The 19,299-nt window shown below is 46.3% G+C and overlaps 1 protein-coding gene across 1 annotated transcript in view; it reads left to right on the top strand.

The window, feature by feature from the left end:
* Window positions 1–19,299, top strand: part of LOC143964197 (C-type lectin domain family 10 member A-like) — a 47,213-nt gene that overhangs the window by 22,079 nt on the left and 5,835 nt on the right. The window contains exons 4-7 of the mRNA XM_077473901.1: window positions 5,698–5,736; window positions 9,864–9,902; window positions 12,557–12,631; window positions 16,026–16,177. Coding sequence (XP_077330027.1) covers window positions 5,698–5,736; window positions 9,864–9,902; window positions 12,557–12,631; window positions 16,026–16,177 — 305 coding nt within the window. The remainder of the gene's footprint in view (window positions 1–5,697; window positions 5,737–9,863; window positions 9,903–12,556; window positions 12,632–16,025; window positions 16,178–19,299) is intronic.

The raw sequence follows: 19,299 nt of genomic DNA, 5'->3' as shown, positions 1-19,299 counted from the left end.
ACAGTTTTGAAGGCCATAAAATGCCAAGATGGCACAAACCCCCCCCAAATGACCCCATTTTGGAAAGTAGACACCCCTAAATTTAGGGGTACACTAGTGAGACTAGGTAATAAATGGCGGGTGCCCTGAAACTATAAAAAAATAACTAACCAACCAGCGTCACCTGTAACAGTTATATGGTGATCACTGGTGAAAGGGTTAACTAGGGGGCAATCAGGGGGCTTTATGCGGTAGTATATGGGGGTCCCTGGCGCTATAAAAAGCTGCGGCGAACCTAAATACCTACCTGCCTAACTAGCGTCACCTGTGACACTAATACAGCGATCAGAAAAACGATCGCTTATTAGGCTGGGTTCACACTGGAGCGATGCGGGAACGCCACGAATGCGCGGCGGGTTCCCGCATCGCATGCCTCCCGGCGGCAGTTCACACTGCCCTATGCGAACTGCTGGGAGTGTCAGTGAAATGTTACTGACACCCCCAGATCAGTTCGCATATCGCAGTGCGATCTGCAAACTCGGATCGCATGGTGTGAACACCCATGCGATCCGATTCTGCTGCGGGCCAAAAAAAGGGTCCCGTGCGAATTTGCGGCGGGTGCGGCGGGTGTGGCGGGTGCGGCGGGTGCGGCGAATGGCTGAACTCGAATCGCACAGAGATCGGATGTGATTTGCACTGCAGTGCGGTGCGAATCACATCCGTTCTCAAACCGCTGCAATCTGAACCCAGCCTTAGTGACACTGGCGACGGGGGGTGATCACGGGGTTAAACCTTTATTGGGGGGGTTAGGGGGGTACCTTAGAACTAAAGGGGGCTAACCCTAACTGCCCTAACAGTTATTAGTCACAAATGACACCCGCCGGGTGATCAGGGGGTTAAACCTTTATTAGGTAATAAATGGCGGGTGCCCTGAAACTATAAAAAAATAACTAACCAACCAGCGTCACCTGTAACAGTTATATGGTGATCACTGGTGAAAGGGTTAACTAGGGGGCAATCAGGGGGCTTTATGCGGTAGTATATGGGGGTCCCTGGCGCTATAAAAAGCTGCGGCGAACCTAAATACCTACCTGCCTAACTAGCGTCACCTGTGACACTAATACGGCGATCAGAAAAATGATCGCTTATTAGGCTGGGTTCACACTGGAGCGATGCGGAAACGCCGCGAATCCGCGGCGGGTTCCCGCATCGCATGCCTCCCGGCGGCAGTTCACACTGCCCTATGCGAACTGCTGGGAGTGTCAGTGAAATGTTACTGACACCCCCAGATCAGTTCGCATATCGCAGTGCGATCTGCAAACTCGGATCGCATGGTGTGAACACCCATGCGATCCGATTCTGCTGCGGGCCAAAAAAAGGGTCCCGTGCGAATTTGCGGCGGGTGCGGCGGGTGTGGCGGGTGCGGCGGGTGCGGCGAATGGCTGAACTCGAATCGCACAGAGATCGGATGTGATTTGCACTGCAGTGCGGTGCGAATCACATTCGTTCTCATAAACCGCTGCAATGTGAACCCAGCCTTAGTGACACTGGCGACGGGGGGTGATCACGGGGTTAAACCTTTATTGGGGGGGTTAGGGGGGTACATTAGAACTAAAGGGGGCTAACTCTAACTGCCCTAACAGTTATTACAGTCACAAATGACACCAATGCAAAAAAAAAAAAAAAAAAAAAAAAAAATGACATTGGTGTCACTGTGACTGGGGGGCAGGGGTAATTGGGGGGGTGATCGGGGGGTAAAGGGGGGGTGTGAGTGTGCCTGGCATGTTCTACTGTGTGTGTAGAGTGTTGGTGCAACTCACCGATCCGCTCTCCTCCGTGTCGGAACGGAAAATACCGACACGGAGGAGAGAATACATCACTTCCTCTCCTGTGTTTACATTACAGGAGAGGAAGTGATGTCACCGGGGATTTCCATTCGTCGAGAGCGATCGCGAGGGGGTGGCCATGAATGAATGGCCGCCCCCTCATCCCGGATCGCTCTCGAAGAAATGCCGACCGCCGCAGGCACCGGGGGGGGGCCCGATCGGGCCCCCCACCCGCGGGCAGGCAGGGACTTATATATACGCCCATATGCCTGCCCGTGCCATTCTGCCGACGTATATCGTCGTGCGGCGGTCGGCAAGTGGTTAAGCACCTCAATACAGTGCAGTTACACCCCCCTCCTGACCAGACCAATTTTCAGCTTTCAGCGCTCTCACAGTTTGAATGACAATTACTCTGCCATGCAACACTGTACCCATATGAGACTTGCGTCCTTTTTTCCACACAAATAGAGCTTTCTTTTAGTGGTATTAAATCACTAGTGAGTTTTTTATTTTTTGTGCTATAAATAAAATAAAACGTAAATTTTGTGAAAAAAAATGCCTTTTTCTTTGTTTCTGTCATACATTTTTGCTAATTAGTAATTTTTCTTCATACATTTTGTCCAAAATTTATACTGCTACATATGTTTGGTAAAAATAACCCACATTAGTATATATTATTTGGTCTTTGTGAAAGTTATAGAGTCTACAAACTATGGTGCCAATCACTGAAAATTGATCACATCTGATCAGGCCTTCAGTACATCAGGTGTATCTCATTTCTTGAGACACTAACAAGTCAGGAAAGTACAAATACCCCCCAAATGACCCCTTTTTAGAAAGTAGACATTCCAAGGTATTAAGTAAGTAGCATGATGAGTTTTTTTTAAGTTATCATTTTTTTCCCACAATTATTTTTTTTTTATTATTATTTTTTTTTACAAAATTGTCATATTATCAGGTTATTTCTCACACACAACATATGCATACAACAAATTACACCCCAAAATACATTCTGCTACTCTTCCCAAGTACGGCGATACCACATGTGTGAGACTTTTACACAGCCTGGCCACATACAGAGGCCCAACATTGATGTAGTACCTTCAGACTTTCTACGAGCAAAAATGACGCATCTCATTTCTCAACCACCTATTACACTTTTGAAGGCCCTGGAGTACCAGGACAATGGAATTTCCCATAAAATGACCCCATTTTGGAAAGCAAACACCCCAACGTATAATCTGTGAAGCATAATGAGTCTTTTGAATGGTTAATTTTTTTCCAGAAGTTTTTGGAATATGTGGAAAAAAAATGAAACGCATTTTTTTTTTTTTTTTACACAATATACATTCTGCTACTCCTCCCGAGTATGGCGATACCACATATGTAGGACTTTTACACAGCCTGGCCACATAGAGAGGCCGAACATTGAAGTAGTACGTTCAGGCGTTCTAGGAGCATAAATGACACATCTCATTTCCTTCCTACCCATCACACTTTTGAAGGTCCTGGACCAGGACAGTGAAATTACCCACAAAATGACCCCATTTTGGAAAGCAAACATCCCAACATATATTCCATGAGACATGGGCTGCAAATAGGTACTGGGGTACTCTGATGGGCTGGAGATAGGTACTCGAGTACTCTGATGGCCTGGTGACAGGTACTCGGGTACTCTGATGGCCTGGTGACAGGTACTCGGGTACTCTGATGGCCTGGTGACAGGTACTCGGGTACTCTGATGGCCTGGTGACAGGTATTCGGGTACTCTGATGGCCTGGTGACAGGTACTCGGGTACTCTGATGGCCTGGTGACAGGTACTCGGGTACTCTGATGGCCTGGTGACAGGTACTCTGATGAAATGTGACAGGTACTCGGGTACTCAGATGAACTGTAAGGCCGTGTACACACGCGGGGACTGTTCGCCCAACTTTGTTCGTCAAACAGTTTGAGCGGACAGTCCGCTCAAAATAGGCATGGACGGACTTGGGCACACACGACGAACGAACAGTCCGCTGAAACTTGCGCGATGACGTGAACGGCACGTACGACGGGACTAGAAATACGACGTCCTATACACTGCAATGCAACCTTCGCCGTGTAAATCCTTTCTGAGCATGCGCGGAACTTAGTTTGACGAACAAGCCTACACACGGGCGGACTGTCCGCTCAAACCAAGTTTCAGCAGACAGTTTTATGGAATTTCCGAAAAACTTTGTTCGTCAGACTGTCCGCTGAAACTGTCCGCTGAAGCCCACACACGAGCGGACTGTCCGCCGAAACACTGTTCAGCGGACAAAGTTGAGTGAACAGTCCCCGCGTGTGTACGAGGCCTGACAGGTACTCGGGTACTCAGATGAACTGTGACAGGTACTCGGGTACTTTGATGGGCTGTGACAGGTACTCGGGTGCTTTGATGGACTGTGACAGGTACTTGGGTAAACTGTTGAACCGTGACAGATACTTGGGTACCATGATGGACTGTGACAGGTACTCGGGTACTCTGATGGACTGTGACAGGTACTCGGGTACCCTGATGGGCCGTGACAGGTACTCGGGTACCCTGATGGGCCGTGACAGGTACTCGGGTACCCTGATGGGCCGTGGCAGGTACTCGGGTACCCTGATGGGCCGTGGCAGGTACTCGGGTACCCTGATGGGCCGTGGCAGGTACTCGGGTACCCTGATGGGCCGTGGCAGGTACTCGGGTACCCTGATGGGCCGTGGCAGGTACTCGGGTACCCTGATGGGCCGTGGCAGGTACTCGGGTACCCTGATGGGCCGTGGCAGGTACTCGGGTACCCTGATGGGCCGTGACAGGTACTCGGGTACCCTGATGGGCCGTGACAGGTACTCGGGTACCCTGATGGGCCGTAACCAATGGCTGTTCGCCCCCTTCGGTGGCGAGCGGTGTCTCCGTGACACGCCGCCACCGAAGAAACAGGGATGTGCGCGCACTGTTTATTATGTCATATGACGGCCTCCCGCCACAATAGGTGCGCCGCCTGGCCGTCATTTGGCGGCCGGCGGTCAGCATCTAGTTAAACAAATTGGAGACCTTTACAGTAACTCATATCTTCCCTTTTCAAAAGCTCCAACAAAAATTCCACATTCACCGTAATGAATTTTTCAAGTATCTCCGTATAAGCTCCATACTCCAGAGCCTCAAGAATAAGGACAATAACCTTCTTGAAGATGTCATAAAATTCTAAAACTCCCCTGGTGCTACCCAGAAAGGGATCTCGCACCTATACCGCTTACTCTTGACACAGGTGACAGAATCCAAGTCATCATCTATGTCTTACTGGGAACAGACACTACAGTTCTCCATACCTCTTTGCGAATGGCATATTACTCTACAGCTTCCATTTAAACTCTCCAAATGCATTTCACACTGGGAATCAATTCACAAAATCTTCCACAAGTGGTATTACACCCCAACCAAGTTTGTCTCTATCTTCCCAGACCGGCCCCCCACCTCCCTGGTCTATGAGAAGAAGGGAGACAATAGGGTCTAATAGACCCATGATGTTTCCAAAAAGAAAACCTGCCCATACTATTACATAAGGGTCTAGTTAGCCCCCTTGTGATAGTAATAAAATACAAAAAAAAGAAATAAAAAAAATTCATAAAGATTATAGAAAATCATTAAAAAGCAGCCACATTACCCCATGTACACAGTTTTAAAGCTTGACATGTTGGGTATCCATTTACTCAATGCAAGTTCATCTTTTATAGTTTACTAAAACAAATTGTGAAGATCCACAATATTCAGACTTCAGTTCAATCTGTTAATAATGCCTTTAGACTTTGTTGTAGCTGCATTTGCTTTTCTGAGCTCTCTGACAGTCAAGGGATCTTTTCTGACATGATTATCTATTTTCTCATTAGATAAAAGTTTCCAAACGGAAATGCTACAGATGAAGAATGGTAAGTGTTTAGGAATGTGGGGTTGCTATTGAGTGGCTTCAGAAGTTACTTCCAGTATATGCAAAAAATGTTAGTCGAAATAGCAGAAGACATGACCCTGCATACATAATTCTGTGGAGGAGGAGGTAGCGGAAGGAGATCCTGCATACGTAATTCTGCGGAGGAGGAGGTAGTAGAAGGAGATCCTCCATACATAATTCTATGGAGGAGGAGGTAGTGGAAGGAGATCCTGCATACATAATTCTGTGGAGGAGAAGGTAGTGGAAGGAGATCCTGCATACATAATTCTGTGGAGGAGGAGGTAGTGGAAGGAGATACTGCATACATAATTCTGTGGAGGAGGAGGTAGTGGAAGGACATCCTGCATACATAATTCTGTGGAGGAGGAGGTAGTGGAAGGAGATCCTCCATACATAATTCTGTGGAGGAGGAGGTAGTGGAAGGAGATCCTGCATACATAATTCTGTAGAGGAGGAGGTAGTGGAAGGAGATCCTGCATACATAATTCTGTGGAGGAGGAGGTAGTGGAAGGAGATCATCCATACATAATTCTGTGGAGGAGGAGGTAGTGGAAGGAGATCCTGCATACATAATTCTGTGGAGGAGGAGGTAGTGGAAGGAGATCATCCATACATAATTCTGTGGAGGAGGAGGTAGTGGAAGGAGATCCTGCATACATAATTCTGTAGAGGAGGAGGTAGTAGAAGGAGATCCTCCATACATAATTCTGTGGAGGAGGAGATAGTGGAAGGAGATCCTACATACATAATTCTGTGGAGGAGGAGATAGTGGAAGGAGATCCTACATACATAATCCTGTGGAGGAGGAGGTAGTGGAAGGAGATCCTGCATACATAATTCTGTAGAGGAGGAGGTAATGGAAGGAGATCCTGCATACATAATTCTGTGGAGGAGGAGGTAGTGGAAGGAGATCCTGCATACATAATTCTGTGGAGGAGGAGGTTGTGGAAGGAGATCCTACATACATAATTCTGTGGAGGAGGATGTAGTGGAAGGAGATCCTCCATACATAATTCTGTGGAGGAGGAGGTAGTGGAAGGAGATCCTGCATACATAATTCTGTGGAGGAGGAGGTAGTGGAAGGAGATCCTGCATACATAATTCTGTGGAGGAGGAGGTAGTGGAAGGAGATCCTTCATACATAATTCTGTGGAGGAGGAGGTAGTAGAAGGAGATCCTCCATACATAATTCTGTGGAGGAGGAGGTAGTGGAAGGAGATCCTGCATACATAATTATGTGGAGGAGGAGGTAGTAGAAGGAGATCCTCCATACATAATTCTGTGGAGGAGGAGGTAGTGGAAGGAGATCCTGCATACATAATTCTGTGGAGGAGGAGGTAGTGGAAAGAGATCCTACATACATAATTCTGTGGAGGAGGATGTAGTGGAAGGAGATCCTCCATACATAATTCTGTGGAGGAGGATGTAGTGGAAGGAGATCCTACATACATAATTCCGGAGGAGGAGGAGGCATAGTGTTACACCGCCAAAACAGGTTTATTACAATACTGCAGTGCAATAGGCAAACACTTACACATGGGTGGAGACAGAGTTGCACATACTGAAGCCACCACACCATCCAAACCTGGCAGGTCAGGTTTCCTGTCTGGCCACAGGACATCAGGGGCCCTCTTTTGCCCTCAGCACTGAGTGGGCCCAGATGTCATGGTCCGTCTTCTCTCCTCAGCAGTGGGAGTATCCTGACATCATGGGCCCATTACATCACAGGTCCTCTCCTTTCATCAGCAGTAGGTGGATCCTGACATCATGAGTCCCCAACTTGACGGGTCTGTTTTTGTCCTCAGCAGTGTATTTTATTAAACTGACGTTAGGCTTTAAAACTGAGCTATTATCAGATAAGATTTCCACTGCCCAGTCCACTATGTTCCATGGTGATCATAAATGGTAACAATCATGTTCGCTTCTCCAAAATCACACTATGGTCACATGACTGATGTCATGTACACACAATTAGAAATTCGGCCAGCAAAAGACCGATGAGAGCTTTTCATCGCAAAATGTGACCGTGTGTAAGCTCTATCGGAATTTAAGCCAGCAAAAGATTGAAAGCATATTCTCAAATTTTCAGATGGAAAAAGTTTCTATCGGATATTCCGATCATCTGTGGCAGTTCCGACGTGCAAAATTCTAATGCATGCTCGGAAGCATTGAACTTCATTTTTTTGGCTTGTCGTAGTGTTGTACGTCATCACGTTCTTGACACAAGCTTGAGCGGAATTCCATCGGAAAAACCATCCAAGGCTTTTCAGACGAGAATTCTGATCGTGTGTACGTGGCATAAGTCCCTAAAATCAGAGTTCAGACTGCTTGACCCTTCTCTTTAGTAGAAGAGTGTGACCCCCGATTAGGGTGGGTAGAGTTGTGGGCAGGGCTTAATGCGCTCCTGGCATTTACTAAAGAACAGGCCTTGGTTACTGGAAAACAGTCTTATGGCTGCACTCTAATTTAGAATCAAGCATGTCCGGCTTGCACAGTAAACCCTTTGTGTACGTCACACTTCTTAGTGACCCACACTTCACTTTAACTGTAGCTGACTTCTCCCAATGGATGCTGAATTTCTGAGTGGGTAACGGGGAGCCTGTAACCCACTCATGAGCACAGCCTGACATGTCACCTCACTCCCACTTTGAGGCTTCTCCCCAACACATACAAAGATCATCTCTTCACATGTTCCCAAGCTTCTCTACTCCCAAGGGCCCTCCTTTCCTCTGCGTTTTCTCTGACCTCCAGGCTGGGTACACGAAGTACCCTGTATGGCAATATCATTCCCTGGATGTGGGGCATTATTCGCTAGGTAGGGGGTTAAACTCACAAACTCCCTCACCACAAGGAACTTCTGTCACCCAAGCCAGGTCACCACCACTTCCTTCTGACTGGCTACTTTATCACCCAACATTACTCCAGTTACCCTTGACAGCTGCAATATCACCTTCTCCACTCCACTGCAGGCAAAATCGTTGTAATGTGTTCACACCAAATTCTCTACATCCCCATCCTAAGCCCTGTTATTTTGATATGCCATGCATGCACTTGTTTTGAATGAGCATCAGGTCATACACTTTCTTAGAACTTTAGAACATTTGCTGGAAACTTGTGCAGTTACAGAGCAATATAAACATCAGTCTCAGCCTACACACGGTCGGAGATTCCAACGGAATGTGTCCTATCGGACCGTTTTGTCGAATATTGTGACTGTGTGTGGTCTCCATCGGACTGTTTCCATCGCAATATCCGACGGACCAAGTTTTCCAACTTGTCCGTAAAATTTTCCAACAAAATGCTCCTATCGGACATACTCCGATCATGTGTAGCCTACTCCGATCGGACAAAGTGCCACGCATGCTCAAATCAAATTCCTAGACCAAAGCTATTGGCTACTAGCCTGAACGTAGTCCCGTCGTAACGAAATAACGTCCTCACGTTATGTACAATCGGATTTTCCGACAACTTTGTCCGACCGTGTGTATGCAACAGTTTCAGACAAAATCCGTCGGACAAAATCCAACGGATTTGGTTGTCAGAATGTCCGACCGTGTGTACAAGGGCTCACAGATTCTTCCATACACAACTCTAGTTCATCCCAACTTCAGGCTGCCCCAGTTCATACCTTCACATAGAGCAAAGTTCTTTGAGTAAAGACCATGAGCCCGTCTATGGTACTCCAACTGGTTACCCACCAAAGGGGGGGGGGCAAAAGTTATAGCAGACATACAGTACATGTGTCTGCAGTCCTCCTTGCAATTCCCCATCAAAAAGATTCTGATAGGTTGCCTCCTCTTGTATACTATTTACAGAGCTCCATAAGGGGGCAGAGCCATGGCACAACACTTGAGAGCGGGCATCTTAACCCCCTCCTGACTTCTAGGCAGCTTAATAGATAAAGTCCACTAACCATACCTGCTCAGTAAAAACAGTGCAGAAATACAACATTAGGGAGAACTTGACAAAGTAGGTTCTCCATAATTAGGCACCCGCCTACAGGGGGGTAGTGGGTGTGTCTTGAATGAATGTATGTGGAGTACGGGGGGGGGGTATAATGATAAACCTGAATATGCTAATTGATATCGGTTTTCCTCTCTTTCTCAGATTCTGACATGAAGCATAATTTAACAGATCTAATCATGGGTAATTATGTACTGCTCAATGTATATTAGCAACGTTTTGATAGCTGTTATCTATATATTCTAATCACCTTCTGTATCCAGTGCCTATTCATGGACCCACAAAGAATGGGGGAGTTTTTTCTGAAGCATGTAGAAGATTGGGATCTCTGGTCATTGCCTCCATGTATTGGGGATTCTCCTTAATGGATAGCGGCATATTCTTAACCACTTCAGCCCCGGAAGAATTTACCCCCTTCCTGACCAGAGCACATTTTGCGATTCGGCACTGCGTCACTTTAAGTGACAATTGCGCAGTCGTTCGACGATATACCCAAACGAAATTTACGTCTTTTTTTTTCTCCACAAATAGAGCTTTCTCTATTGATGGTATTTAATCACATCTGCAGTTTTTATTTTTGCGCTATAAAACAAAAAAAGAGCGACAATTTTGAAAAAAATGCAATATTTTTTACTTTTTGTTATAATAAATATCCCCCCAAAAATATATATATAAAAAAAAAAAAAAAAAAAAAAAAAACAACAACACATGTTTTCCTCAATTTAGGCCAGTATGTTTTCTTCTACATATTTTTGGTAAAATTGCAATAAGCGTATATTGATTGGTTTGCACAAAAAAGTTATAGCGTCTACAAAATAGGGGATAGTTTTATGGAATTTTTATTATTAGTAATGGCGGCGATCTGAGATTTTTATCACGACTGCAACATTATGCCGGACACATTGGACACTTTAACACTATTTTGGGACCATTAATAATTTATACAGCGATCAGTGCTATAAAATTGCACTGATTATTGTGTAAATGACACTGGCAGGGAAGGGGTTAAACACGGGGGGGGGCGATCAAGGGGTTAAGTGTGTCCTAGAGAGTGATTCTAACTGTGTGGGGGGGGGGGGGTGGGCTACGTAGAACATGACAGCAATTAATTCTCCCGATGACAGGAGCAGTAGATCTCTGTCATGTCACAAGGCAGAACAGGGAAATGCCTTATTTATTTAGGCATCTCTCCGTTCTGCCGCTCCATGACATGATCACGGAACACTGGTGGACATCGGGTCCACCGGTCCCACGGGCATGGTCACAAAAGCACGCAGTGGGTGGGCTTGCGTCCCGTTGTCAGTGCACGCCTGCCCACAATGCCGTGTCTTAAAGGGGACGTACATGTACACCCATTTGCGAAGCTGTGCCATTGTGCCGATGTATATTGTCGTGCACTGGCAGGCAAGCGGTTAAACTACACTCGCCCCTGTTAGTGATAAGCCAAAGACATCTGGGTTCAGTTCTAGCAAGGTCCAAAAGCAGGCTTACAAAGTATGGGAGGTGTGAAGTTTGCAGAAACATCTTGTTCTTGTTGCGTAATCCCTTCCTTTGTATCAGAAAAGGTCAGATACATTCAAATTTCCAAATAACAAAAAAAAGTGTCAGAATTTCGATTCAAAATGAAACCAAGCACACCTGTTTAGGATATACCATGCCTGAAAAAGCCCCATCTCCTCAACATGGTACTCCGAAACGTGGTTTACAATCTCCAAAGTCCAGCCTTACATCACATTCTCTCCATACATCAGGGTCTCCATAAGTGTCCCCCAATAAATTGGAGTCCCATCAGAGTCCCCTTTACATCATCCCTTATATTAGAGTCCCCATCAGAGTATCAGATTTTCCCCATACACCAGAGTTCAGCCGAGCCTTTTGGCTAGGACCAGAGGAATTTTTTTATTCCTGGCTGAAAGGCCAGTCCTTGTACTTCACAATGGCCTCTCTTTCACTTCTCCCACTTCCTTCTCCCCACTTTCCTATTTATTTTACCCCCGTGTTTGTCACTTTTTGTATTGTTTGTTTGATGTTGCCATTTATCACAGTGTGATGAGTAGGGTGTGGGTCCTCGGGCCTATCCTGAAAGTCTTGGGAGAGGGTAGACATGGCCTTCTGGCTTGGTTTGCCCTTTCTCATGGGGTCTCCCTTTGGAGTACTTGGGTGGGTCTGGGTCGGCAGACCTTCCAGAGAAAGGGGGTCTGTCTGGTTTTGGCCAGATGGACCCAGTGAAGTACCTCAGTCCCCGCCTGGAGACCCCGGGGGATCAGGGTAAGGTCCTTCCTAGAGAGGAGCAGTGTAACACCCATTGCACTCTTTTTGGCAACAGGTGGAGTTTTTGGGTGTGTTTCACACGCCGCAAGCATAAAAAATAAATTAAAAAAGAGTTTCCATTATAGTCCCTTTTCCATCAGAATTCCCTCTTACATAAGGGTCCCCACTGGAGTCCTTCTATACATCAAGATGACCATCAGTCTCCCGTACATGGGAGTCCACCCTTATCTCACATGCTTACAGTGTGGCTGGGAGCCTAGAGGGCCAGGAGTGTGGCTGTAGTGGCAGGGGGAGCGGGTCTACATGGAAGAAGTGTGGTCCTGCTGTGAATACTAGCATATGATTGGTTGTTAGGACACCAGCAGTCTTAGCAACTGCAGTCCAGTGCAGCCGAGAGAACCCGTGCTAGGGATCAGGATGGGTGGATGTTGGGGAGAAATGAAGACTGTAGGCACGTGAGGGACCGCAAACCCTAGCTACGGGCCAGATAAAATCTTGCGGCGGGCCATAGTTTAGAGACCTCTGGTATAAAGGAAGTAAGCCCTTTCCTCTTCTGTGTATTTCAGATTATTATTCCAGGGACAATCAGAGGATTATGGAGTTGTTGGGGAAAGTGGCAGAAGATCTCCAGAACATGAAAAGTAAGTTTATCCTAAATTATTTCATCCAAAAATTCTTCAAGGGCCTACAAATGATCTACTGAGAGCTATACCTATGTAATTCCAGATACATATAAAAGCACTGATAATTTATATTATAGTTATAATTGTATGTTGTACACCACAAAAAGGGACATTTCCTAAAATATTTCACCTCAAAATGATATGTGGAGCCCTGCATCAGGGGGGTTGTTCTGTAACTCCAGTGTAAAAGGAAGCTGAGCCTCCTCTAAGTGAGAGTTCCAGCTACATTTCTGGGTTCTTAAATTAAAGAGACCGTTTTATCAATAAAAAAACAAACAAAAAAAAAACAAATATATATATATATACACACACACATATATATATATACACACACACACACACACACACATATATATATATATATATATATATATATATATATATATATATATATATATACACACACACACACACACACACACACACACACATATATATATATATATACACATACACATATACACACACACACACATATATATATATATATATATATATATATATATATATATATATATATATATATATATATATATATATATAGCAGGTAAAAGCACAGAAAAAAAAAAAAAGTGGGACTTTTAAAAGCTTCCTTCCTTTTTTTTTCCATAAATACTTTTACTCACTTAAAATGTACCTTTGTACTTGCCAGAAAAATCAACTAGTACATTAACTAGCACATCCCCCCCTCCCTTCTTGCACATCATCAAAGCCCTCTCCTCTTCTAGGAGTGTCCATATACTGTCTGTGTGGGCATAATTCAATCATCCCTTTCCCCACTTCCCTTAGAGCCTTTTATATAGTTGCTGGGGGAGAAGCAAAGGAGAATACTTTAGAGTGTCACTAGAATGATTCTCATGGGGCTGCTGACATCACGGTCCAAGATGCCTACAGCACCCAGCAGCGGTCTCAGGTTTTTGGATGCCTACATAAAAGAGGATCACGCAGTCTTCAGACACGGGTAAATTAACCTCTAGGCCTGGGCTCCAGGTCTCTCAACCTCAAGGAGAGTATAGAAAAAAAAAAAGAGAGAGAAGAAGACCTTCCAGAACATTGCCTCCTTGTTTAATCAAAGATAGGTCCAATCCACTGATTAAAGCAAATCTAGGTTAAGCTGATTGAGGGCCATTCCAGAACATTGCCTCCATGTTTGGTCAAAGCTAGGTCCAAGCCACTGATAAAAATTAATCTGGGTTTGACCAGATGAAGGACCTTCCCGAACATCACCTCCATGTTTAGTTAAAGCTAAGTCCAATCCCCTGCTGAAAGCTCACCTAGGGTTGCCTTCATGTTTAGTCCAATCTACTGATGAAAACAAATCACCTGGTGCTTTCTGATTAAAAGTCTTCTAGAACATGTTTGGTCAAAGCTAGGTCAATCCACTGATAAAAAGCTCACCTGGAGTTTCCTGTTTGACAAAACACTGGTCAAATCGTGCTTGAAAGGGTTCGTTTTTTTGGACATTCATTGTCCCACTTAATGGTTAGTGGGATAAAACTGATGTGTGTTGTAGAAAATTTGAATAAGCATGATGGAAAAATTTAAAACGGAATATGGTATTTGTTGTAGCAGATATGGATACATTTTTTTTTTTTTAAACAAAATTAGATTAGAAGTGATGGCAAGAAAGACCATTCTAATGTAATTATATACATACATTCAAATGTCAATCTAACTGTATAAGACCAACTTTACACAGGACTCCTTAAATAAGAGAGCGACAGTTGATGTCCTACAGGTCAATGCTCCTCAGGGAATTTAAACAAAACACAGCAGGCTGCCACGGACTACATCCATACATAATAAAATGTAGCTTTATTTCAACAGAGTGCAATAAGGATAGTCTCAATTTCTTTAAATTCTAGGAGTAAATTTATGCCACAAAGAATGTAGGAGAAGGCCACATGTGGCTCAAAAACACAAGCTTCAGAATAAACCCCCCCTAACATTTCTTCAATCTCTTATTTAAATCCCTGCACTGGAGTTCTCCACTTGCAATACCTGATGCTGCCACTAGGGAGGGCTCCCACCAACCCCGTTCCTGGGTCTGTACAGTTGATGCTCTAATTATATGGAGTTTCCACCAAACCCGCGCTTACTTACCAGCTCTAAACACAAGCAGTGCCCAATATGAGTTTACGTGTCTGCACATCAGCTGTTCCCATTGTGAGGGATCCCACATCCCTGTACTGAGTTCCAGGATATGCATGCCTGCTGTGCCCAGACAGAGGAGTTCCCACCATCCCAGGCCATGTATGCCAGGATTGCCAGGCCTGTACTCCTGCTCTGTCCATTGTAAGGGGTTTCCACTATCCCTTATAACCTGGGGTACAGGTATCGGGTACAAAGCTCCCTGGGATGGGCAGTCTTTTAGGCACAGATACCAAATCCAGTGAGGTAGTGACAAACAGTGCAGTGTTTATTTGTGATATATACAAGTGCTGTACAGTGTTCCAAAAAAAACAAACAGGAACAAAAATATCCAAACAAAGGCCTAGCCATGTCTCGGCACTAATTATACAATTATACAGGTCCTAACTACCAGGCCGAGAAAGCCTACAGCTTGTCATCTTCCACATGCTAATAGCTTTTACCAACCTTTTTGCTCTACTAGACAGAAGATCTCTGAGGTTCCCAGGCCAAGAGCATTGGCTGTCTGCCTCAGGGGAGTTTAAATTGGCCCGGGGGAAGAGGACCAAGATCCAAACTGGACCATGGATCAGAAATCCCTGAATGCGTATTAAAGGAGCCTGGGAGACGTATAAACCCCGAACAGGACTTTTCCCGGCTCTCTTTGACGCTCTGCTATACCCTTTTCTGAGTTCCTGGGTCTGAGCAACTGATTTGCCCATTATAAAGGGAGTACCCACCACTGCTGCAGTTAATTCCCAGATGTGTAAACCTGCTTTGTGCATTATGAGAAATTCCCACCATCACTGTGTTGAGTTTATTAGTATGTAGACCTGCAATAATCATTATAGGGGAGTCCCACTATTCCTGCTCTGAGTTCCGAAGTCTTCCTGCTGTGCCCATTTTAATGGTCCCCTAGTATTTCTGATGGAATTTGTATGTATTTTATATCATGGAGAATGTAAGAAAAGTTGTGACACATAAAGTTGGGTGGAGACACAAAACTTCCGGTGTGCAGGAACAGAGCCAAGAATTCCGACAGGGAGATCTCATTGATGGAATTTCTGAGACATATAAGACTCCGGGGTATGACTCGGGGATGTGATGTCTTTTATCTGTGATTTCCTTTTATTATGATTTTACCATCTTGGCTGAATGGTCCGATAATAACCATGACAATCTAGCATGACCCTCATCATAATCCTCTTTCTTGCTCCCTCAGACTCTTCTGATCCATTATGCAGTAAGGGATGGATGCGGTATGGAATCAGCTGTTACTACTTCTCTTCAAACTCACGACCATGGAACGTCTCCAAGAAAGACTGTGAGGAGAGGGAGGCCCACCTGATAGTCATTAATAGCGAGGGAGAGATGGTATGAATGCTGAACAGATAGACACGTCCAACTGTGATAGTTCCACTGTCAGATCACATCACTGCCAGCAGTATTTGATTATTATGCTCACAGCCTCACCCTGTCAAGAGATTTTCCAGTTTGCAAGACAACAATTTAACCACTTGCAGACCGGACCATTTTGCTGGTCAAAGACCAGACCACTTTTTGCGATTCGGCACTGCGTCGCTTTAAATGACAATTGCGCGGCCGTGCGACGTGGCTCCCAAACAAAATTGACGTCCTTTTTTTCCCACAAATAGAGCTTTCTTTTGGTGGTATTTGATCACCCCTGCGGTTTTTATTTTTTGCGCTATAAACAAAAATAGAGCGACAATTTTGAAAAAAACACATTATTTTTCACTTTTTGTTATAATAAATATCCCCCAAAAATATATAAAAAAAAATTTTTTCCCTCAGTTTAGGCCGATACGTATTCTTCTACATATTTTTGGTAAAAAAAAATCGCAATAAGCGATTATTGACTGCTTTGCGCAAAAGTTATAGCGTTTACAAAATAGGGATAGTTTTATAGCATTTTTATTAATAATTTTTTATTATTTTTTTTTTTTTACTAGTAATGGCGGCGATCAGCGATTTTTATTGTGACTGCGACATTGTGGGGGACCCATCGGACATTTTTGACACATTTTTGGGACCATTGTCATTTATACAGTAATCACTGCTATACAAATGCAGTGATTCCTGTGTAAATGACACTGGCAGTGAAGGGGTTAACCAGTGGGTGGCAGTGTAGGGGTTAAGTGTTCCTAGGGGTGTGTTACTAACTGTGCGGGGGTTGGGCTTTCATTTAGTGAACACTGATCTCTGCTCCAATCACATAGAGCAGAGATCAGCGTCACTATTTGCTAGGCAGAATGGAGAAATGTTGTTTACACAGCATTTCCTCCATTCGGCCGCTCCGTGAGACGATCGCAGGGATGCCCGCGGCGATCGAGTCCGCGGGTCCCACGACCGGACTCACGGGGGTCCCGACCAGCGCGGGAGCACGACGCTGGTGGCGCGCTCCCGATGGCAGGGCGGCATTGAATATTGGACGTACCTGTACGCCAATATGCCTGCCCGTGCCATTCTGTCGACGTACATCGTCGTGCGCTGGTCGGGAAGTGGTTAAGCACTGGCAGACTGACGGTGATTATGACTGGGGCAGGTTAACTGAATAATTAAACCTTTGCTCACACACCGCTATGTGCTTTAACAGAAACCTGCACCTTTTAAATAATCTGTTGGCGCAACTCTGACATCTAAAAGAAAAGAAGTATTTATCACTTGCTGCCTCATCCAGACAGGAATGTAAGGCCGCGTACACACGCGGGGACTGTTCGCTGAAACTTTGTTCGTCAAACAGTTGCCGCAACAGTCCGCTCAAAATTTGCATGAGCGGACTTGCCCACACACGGCACTTTTTGAGCGGACTGTTTCAGCGAACTGTTTGCCAAACAGTTCGCTCAACTTTTGAAATGAACGGACTCGCCCACGTAAGGCGGAGGCAAGTCCGCCCATTTCGAGCGCGTGTACAGGTAGGCGGGGCCCGCGAAGGAGACGTCGCGGGCACCGCCGCCTGGAATGGACTTAAAGGGACACCCAACGCCGAAAAAAAATCGGCGTGGGGGTTCCCCCAAAGTCCACAACAGACCCTTGTCCGAGCACGCTACCCGGCCGGCCAGGAAAGGGGGGCGAGCGAGCGCGCCCCCCCCTCCTGAGCCGTACCAGGCCGCGTGCCCTCAACATGGGGGGTGCCTTGGGGAAGGGGGGGCCGCGCGGCCCCCCACCCCAAAGCACCTTGTCCCCATGTTGATGAGGACAAGGGCCTCTTCCCGACAACCCTGGCCGTTGGTTGTCGGGGTCTGCGGGCGTTGGGCTTATCGGAATCCGGGAGCCCCCTTTAATAAGGGGGCCCCCGGATACCGGCCCCCCACCCTATGTGAATGAGTATGGGGTACAATGTACCCCTACCCATTCACCTGTAAAATAAAAGTACCCAAAAAAAAACACAACACACGAGAAAAAATATTTTATTGCACAGCTCCGGGGGTCTTCCGTCTTCGGGGGTCTTCTCGCCGGACTCCTCCGCTATCTTCGTGTAGCTCTTTTGCTAGCGGAGGAGTCCGGCTTTCTTCCTCCCCGCCGCCGGCCTCTTCTCCCGACTTCGGGGGTCTTGTCCCCCTCTTCGGTTCTTCTGCCGGGCCACCGCGCCTTCTTGTAGCTCTTTTGCAGGCGGTGGCCCGGTCTTCTGTCGCCGCTGTCGCCGTCGCCGCCTTCCGTTCTTCTTCTTCTTCTTGTTCTTCTTGTTCTTCTCCAGGAGATGTTGACACGACGCTCTCTCCGGCCACAATGCCAGAGCCGCCCTGCGCTGCCACTTATATAGTGACAATGGGGCGGTGTCACATGGTATATGTCACATGGGTTGGTCACATGGTGACCCCGCCCCCTTACGATGTCATAGTCCCCATGTGACATCAACCCATGTGACCAACCCATGTGACATATACCATGTGACACCGCCCCATTGTCACTATATAAGTGGCAGCGCAGGGCGGCTCTGGCATTGTGGCCGGAGAGAGCATCGTGTCAACATCTCCTGGAGAAGAACAAGAAGAACAAGAAGAACAAGAAGAAGAACGGAAGGCGGCGACGGCGACAGCGGCGACAGAAGACCGGGCCACCGCCTGCAAAAGAGCTACAAGAAGGCGCGGTGGCCCGGCAGAAGAACCGAAGAGGGGGACAAGACCCCCGAAGTCGGGAGAAGAGGCCGGCGGCGGGGAGGAAGAAAGCCGGACTCCTCCGCTAGCAAAAGAGCTACACGAAGATAGCGGAGGAGTCCGGCGAGAAGACCCCCGAAGACGGAAGACCCCCGGAGCTGTGCAATAAAATATTTTTTCTCGTGTGTTGTGTTTTTTTTTGGGTACTTTTATTTTACAGGTGAATGGGTAGGGGTACATTGTACCCCATACTCATTCACATAGGGTGGGGGGCCGGTATCCGGGGGCCCCCTTATTAAAGGGGGCTCCCGGATTCCGATAAGCCCCCCGCCCGCAGACCCCGACAACCAACGGCCAGGGTTGTCGGGAAGAGGCCCTTGT

This window comes from Lithobates pipiens, unplaced genomic scaffold (genome assembly GCF_037356315.1).
Source record: "Lithobates pipiens isolate NorthernLeopardFrog02 unplaced genomic scaffold, aLitPip1_a1.2 Scaffold_8, whole genome shotgun sequence".
In the NCBI taxonomy this organism is placed as follows: Eukaryota; Metazoa; Chordata; class Amphibia; order Anura; family Ranidae; genus Lithobates; species Lithobates pipiens.
Note: the sequence above shows the minus strand (reverse complement) of the source record. Positions and strands in the feature narration are given on the sequence as shown.